Raw genomic sequence first — 7061 nt, forward strand, 5'->3', positions numbered from 1 at the left:
TTTGTGTGCATCCAAAAAGTAATTTTTCATCACACATGGGGCATCATCATACTCAGGAGAAATTGCACAACAAATTGTAGGGTGCTTTTCTCTTATTACCATTTTGAATATAAAAAAAATGGGATTAAAGCAACATTTTTGCAAGAAAAAGTAGCATTTTAATTTTTTTCCTTCCACATTTCTTTAGTTTCTCTGTGAAGCACCTGAAGGGTTAATAAACGTCTTGGATGTGGTTTTGTGCAGTGTGAGGGGGTGACGTTTTTAGAATGGGGTCACTTTTGGGTATTTTCTGTCACCTTGGCCTCTCAAACACACTTTAAATTTAATTTGGTCCTTAAAAAAATGATTTTGTAAATTTTGCTGGAAAAATGAGAAATTTCTGATAAACATTTAATCTTTCCAACGAAAAAAATATGTTTTAAAAATTGCGCAGATGTAAAGTGACAACTGGGAAATGTTATTAACTATTTTGTGTGATATAACTCTCAGAATTAAATGGTATAAAAATTAAAATTTGAAAAATTGAGAAATGTTCAAAAACGTAGCCAAATTTCTGATTTTTCAACAATTAAATGCATAAAATATCGTCCTAAATTTATCACTAACATGAAGTACAATATATCGCAAAAAAACAATTTCAAAATCACTGGGATACATTGAAACTCCAAAGTTATAACCTCATAAATGGCACTAGTCAGAATTTATTACATTGGCCGGGTCAGGAAGGTGAAGAGTGGCTCTGGCACAAAAGGAGTTAATAGACTCTCGGCGCAGGTTGTGCAATGTCGTATTTCCTGATATACGCTCTATAACAAACACTTTCAGTTTCCTTTCCTGAAAAAAAAAAGCCACGAAGCCATGGCGTCCGCTATTCTGAGTGAAGAGCTGCTCTGCTCCATCTGTCTGACCCTGTATACAGATCCCGTAACCCTGAGATGTGGACACAACTTCTGCCGGGAATGTATTGATCGTGTGCTGGATACACAGGACGGGTCTGGAGATTATTCCTGTCCTGAATGTAGAGAAGAATTCAAGGAGCGTCCGACACTGAAGAGGAACATAACATTGTGTAACGTAGCAGAACGTTTCCTGTCTTCTCAGCCACATCAGGAGGAGATCACCGGGATCCGCTGCACTTACTGTATTCACTCTCCTGTACCTGCTGTTAGATCCTGTCTACACTGTGAGGCTTCTCTGTGTGATAATCATCTGAGAGTTCACAGCAAAGGACCAGAACACGTCCTAACTGATCCCAGCACTTCTCTGGAGAACCGGAAATGTTCTGTCCATAAGAAGATCCTGGAATATTACTGCACTGAGGACGCTGCTTGTATCTGTGTTTATTGCTCAGCTGAAGAACATCGGGGACACCGGGTGGAGATGCTGGATGAGGCCTTTGAGAAAAAGAAGAAGAACCTGAGAAATGTTCTCCAGAAACTGATCACAAATAGAAAGAAGACTGAGGAAAGAGTCCAGAGTCTGGAGGAAAACAGGAGAAAAGCTCAAGATAAAGCATCTGGAGAAGCCGAGAAAGTCACTGCTCTGTTTAAGGACATCAGGAGACGGGTGGACGACCTGGAGAAGAAGGTCCTGAGTGAGATCTCCAGGCGGGAACAGCAGATGTCACAGTCACTATCTGATGCGATCCAGAAGCTGGAAATAAAGAAGGACGAGCTGTCCAGGAAGATGAGGCACATTGAGGAGCTGTGTAACATGACTGATCCACTGACTGTCCTACAGGAACCAGAAACCGGGGACTTGTGTGATCCTGAGGAGGACGGAGGTGATGAGGACACAGGGGGACATGATGGAGGTGATGAGGACACAGGGGGACATGATGGAGGTGATGAGGACACAGGAGGACATGATGGAGGTGATGAGGACACAGGAGGACATGATGGAAGTGATGAGGACACAGGGGGACATGATGGAGGTGATGAGGACACAGGAGGACATGATGGAGGTGATGAGGACACAGGGGGACATGATGGAGGTGATGAGGACACAGGGGGACATGATGGAGGTGATGAGGACACAGGAGGACATGATGGAGGAGATCGGGGTGCGGAGCTGATCTCACACATATCACACACATTATCTGATATAATAAGAGGTATAAATGTGATCTTCTATGTACAGGATCCTGCAGACATATTACTGGATGTAAACACGGCTGCTAATAATCTCCTTATATCAGACGACCTGAAAACTGTGACCTGGACACGAATAACACAGAATTGTCCAGAAACAGCAGAGAGATTCCAGGGTAATCAGGTGATGAGCAGGAGGGGATTTACCTCAGGACGACATTACTGGGATGTGGAGATCAGTGGGTCGGGGAGGTGGAGGGTGGGGATGTGTTACCCCAGTATAGACAGGAGGGGGCATCAGTCATACATTGGAAATAATAACAAGTCCTGGTGTGTATATATAGGGTGGGGGTATAATAATCAGTGTTCAGTAAGACATGACAGTGATGAGATCCAGTTACCTCAGCAGATCCCCAGTGATAGAGTCAGGATCTGTCTGGATTATGAGGCCGGGCAGCTGTCCTTTTATGCGCTGTGTGACCCCATCAGACACTTACACACCTTCACTGCCGCCTTCTCCGAGCCCCTTCATGCTGCGTTATGGGTATGGACTGGTTCTATAAAGATATCATGGAATAAATCTATCCGGTAACTGGTGACATCACAGGGAGCAGAATACATGATTGGTGAAACATTCCGCCAGTGGGAGGAGCCTCATGAAGGATTTGTTTCCTTAGGGGTGTTTTTATATGAAATGTTTTTGTCGCATATTTTATTGTTATTCTCTTTTTTTTCCCCAAATACAAAAAGTGATAGACATTAGATTATTCTGCTCGAGCTCCTCAGAACAATTTCCAACCATATAGAAATTCCTTTAAAAGTCGTACAACTTTTTGTAAAACAGGAAAAGCCGGAGATGATTCTCCTGAAGCCGTCACCAGAGGAAACGTCCCTGTATGGTCCGAGCTTTATATACGATGATATCAACCATAAACCTCTCATCACCGGGATCAGTGCAGATCCTGAGAAGAAGCTTCTTACAGGGGAAATAAGGATTATTAAGCTTTAAAGGGAGCCTGTCACCACTTTTTTGGCCACCACCACCGGGCTCTTATATACAGCATTCTAACATCTAATATATAAAGCTGAATGTGTGTGTGTGTGTGTGTGTGTGTGTGTGTGTGTGTGTGTGTGTGTGTGTCCGGGATTGGCATCCGCACCGTCTCAGCTACAGCCACAAAATTTTGCACACTCACACTTCTGGACCCCAAGAGCGTCATAGGCTATGTTTTGAGGGGAAATTTTAACCCCGCTCTTTACAGTTATTCACCAAAAAACCTGCCTCCATTAAAGCGAATGGAGCTGGGAGCCACAGTGCAGCCAGAACTTCAGAAGAATGCGCAGCCACGCCCTTATATGGAATGTTGGCGTGTCACAATGCAGCCAGGGAAAGAGACAGAGGCTACTTTCACACATCCGGTTTGAGCACTGCGGCTCAATCCGGCTGTGAAAACTATGCAACGGATGCGGCGAAAACACCGCATCCTTTGCATAAGTTTTTACATGCGGCCCATCCGTTTTTTTCCGGTTGCGGCATGCTACTGAGCATGCGCAGTGGAAAAAACCGCATGCGGCGAGCGGATGCGTTTTTTTACGCATCGCGCCGCATCCGGCCTCCATAAGTATGCATTGAAAAATGCGCCGCAGCGGCCGGATGCGGCGCGATGCGGTGTTTTTTGCCGGAGCAAAAAACGTTGCAGGGAACGTTCGATCCGGCCGCGGCATCGGCTAAATCTGCCGCATGCGGCAAAAACCGGACCGAACGCAAGCCCCTGCGGCACAATACGGCACTAATGTAAGTCTATGCAAAAAAAACCCCAACCGGCGTTACAAAAGCCGGTTGCGGTTTTTCTGCAGAACGCCGTATTGTGCCGCAGAGCAAAAATCCGGATGTGTGAAAGTAGCCAGACACAGACAGGGAAAGAGGCAGACACAGACAGGGAAAGAGGCAGACACAGACAGGGTAAGAGACAGACACAAAGAGACAGACACAGACAAAGAAACAGACTGACAGGGAAAGAGACAGACAGGGAAAGAGAGGGAAAGAGACAGACAGGGAAAGAGACAGACAGGGAAAGTGACAGACAGGGAAAGTGACAGACGGGAAAGTGACAGAGATAGATAGACAGGGAAAGAGATAGACGGGAAAAGAGATTGAGACAGACGGAGAAAGAGACAGACTGACAGGGAAAGAGAGGGAAAGAGAGAGACAGGTTAAGAGACAGACACAGACAGGTAAAGAGACAGACACAGAAAAAGAGACAGAGACAGACACAGGAAAACAGACAGGAAAAGAGAGGGTAAGAGACAGACAAAGACAGGTAAAGAGACAGACAAAGAGACAGACACAGGGAAAGAGACAGAGGGAAAGAGACAGACAGGGAAAGACAGGGAAAGAGACAGACAGGGAAAGAGAGGTAAAGAGAGGGAAAGAGACAGACAGGGAAAGAGACAGACAGGGAAAGTGACAGAGATAGATAGACAGGGAAAGAGATTGAGACAGACAGAGAAAGAGACAGACAGACAAAGAGATAGAGAGAGACAGAGATATATATACAGAGGGGAAGACAGACAGAGAATGGGAGAGAAGCAGAGAGACAGTCCCGGGCAGCGCCGGGTGCTATGTTGTGAGGCGAAATTTTAACCCCGCGCTTTCCAATTTACCAATCAATTTTGCCCCTACACACTACCACGTGCTTGAACACATATACCACCCTCAGCACACATCTCACCACACATGCACCAACCTCACCACATAATCGCCCTAAACACACAAGTCTGGTATTATCCTTCACAAATAAAAATCTGATTAATAAGCAGCCAAACTACAAGAACAACAAATGTACCACATAGGAAATACGGCAGCTGTCAGTCACATGACCTGTCTATATGTGTATGTGTGAGCTAATATATACTGTCAGGGGGGGGGCTTTCTGTTGCCTGGAGATTTATCAGGCTGCCAATAGCAACCAATCACAGCTTAGCTTCTATTTTGCTACAATTAATTAATTTGAGCTCTGATTGGTTAATATAGGCAACAACGGACATTCTCAGTATGTGTGAGGTCATAGGATGTTACATCTGTGTGGAATATCTGTGGTGTTGAAATATATGTTGTGAAATGCTTCTATTAGCTTAGTTTTTGCCTTTTAATAATTACATTTATATCTATTTGTTTTGTGGTTTTTGTGTGCAGAATACATTTTTGTTAATACATTCTATTTTGTTAACAGCAGTTATTAGCCCGGGCGAAGCCGGGGAGTACAGCTAGTACTCTATATAAGAGCCCAGGCTGCTGTGAGAACATAAAAAACACTTTATAATACTTACCTAACGGTCGTGCGGTTGACCATATGGGCATCTCCGTTCTCCGGTGCCTCTTTCGGCCATCTTTGGCCTTATTCTGAAGCCTGTGTGCATCACGTGTCTACAATACTTTGATCGGCCCTGCTCAGGGCCTGAATGCCGGCGAGTGTGGATGACGTCGGACGTGTCATGCACCGCGGCTAGAGAAGAAGGAGGATGAAGATGGCCGAAAGAGGCGGCGCCGGCACCGGAGAACAGAGATACCCATATGGCCAACCGCACGACCCTTAGGTAAGTATTATAAAGTGTTTTTTATGTCCTCACAGCGGCCTGGGCTCTTATATACAGCATGTTAGAATGCTGTATATAAGAGTCTGGTGGTGGTGGCCGCAGCTTATAGCCAAAAAAGTGGTGACAGGTTCCCTTTAAGGAGCCTCCACACGGGTCGGATACTCTGTGGGTTTGCTGCATGAATGGAGTGCAGAAAATCCGCAGCTTTTTACAAGACAAGCAAAAAGGATGAGATTTTAACCAATTCAGAACTGGACAAATTTCATTTTTACATTTTGAATTTTTCTTCCCAGAGCAATAAATATATATATATATATACCGTGTGCAGAATTATTAGGCAAGTTGTATTTTAGTGGATTTTTTTATCATTGATCAACAGCTACGTTCTCAATCAGCCCAAAAGACTCATAAATATCAAAGCTTAATATTTTTGGCAGTTGGAGGGGTTTTTAGATTTGGCTTCTTAGGAGGATCTGTTTGTGCAGGTGACTATTACTGTGCAGAATTATTAGGAAACTTAATAAAAACCAAATATATTCCCATCTCACTTGTTTATTTTCCCCAGGTAAACCAATATAACTGCACAAAATTTAGAAATAAACATTTCTGACATGCAAAAACAAACCCCCCAAAAAATGAGTTCCCATTCTAGCCCCCTTTCTTTCTGATGACACTCAGCAGCCGACCATCCATAGATTCTGTCATTGCTTGATCTGTTTACTATCCACATTGCAGGCAGCAGCCACCACAGCCTCCAGCCACCACAGCCTCCAGACACTGCTCCCAGAGGTGGACTGTTCTCCCTCCCTGTAGATCTCACATTTTATGAGAGACCACAGGTTCTCTATGGGGTTAAGATCAGGTGAACAAGGGGGCCATGTCATTATTTTTTATCTTTTAGCCCTTTACTTGCCAGCCACGCTGTTGAGTAGTTAGATGCATGTGATGGAGCATTGTCCTGCATGAAAATCATGTTTTTCTTGAACGATAGCGACTTCTTCTTGTACCACTGCTTGAAGAAGTTGTCTTCCAGAAACTGGCAGTAGGTCTGGGAGTTGAGCTTCACTCCATCCTCAACCCGAAAAGGTCCCACAAGTTGATCTTTGCTGATCCCAGCCCATACTAGTGCCCACCTCCACCTTGCTGGCGTCTGAGTCGGAGTGGAGCTCTCTGCCATTTACTGATCCAGCCTCTGGCCCATCCATCTGCCCCATCAAGAGTCACTCTCATTTCATCAGTCCATAAAACCTGTGAAAAATCAGTCTTCAGATATTTCTTGGCCCAGTCTTGACGTTTTATCTCATGTTTCTTGGTCAGAGGTGGTGGTTTTCGGCCTTCCTTACCTTGGCCATGTCCCTGAGTATGGCACACCTT

General features: G+C 44.7%; 1 protein-coding gene across 1 annotated transcript; it reads left to right on the forward strand.

The window, feature by feature from the left end:
• Positions 1–855: 855 nt before the first annotated feature.
• Positions 856–5007, forward strand: LOC142302594 (E3 ubiquitin/ISG15 ligase TRIM25-like). The gene has a single exon (XM_075343696.1). It carries the CDS (start codon positions 859–861, stop codon positions 2680–2682), a length of 1824 nt encoding a protein of 607 aa, XP_075199811.1. The 5' UTR covers positions 856–858; the 3' UTR covers positions 2683–5007.
• Positions 5008–7061: the final 2054 nt, after the last annotated feature.

This window comes from Anomaloglossus baeobatrachus, chromosome 4, assembly GCF_048569485.1.
Source record: "Anomaloglossus baeobatrachus isolate aAnoBae1 chromosome 4, aAnoBae1.hap1, whole genome shotgun sequence".
In the NCBI taxonomy this organism is placed as follows: domain Eukaryota; kingdom Metazoa; phylum Chordata; class Amphibia; order Anura; family Aromobatidae; genus Anomaloglossus; species Anomaloglossus baeobatrachus.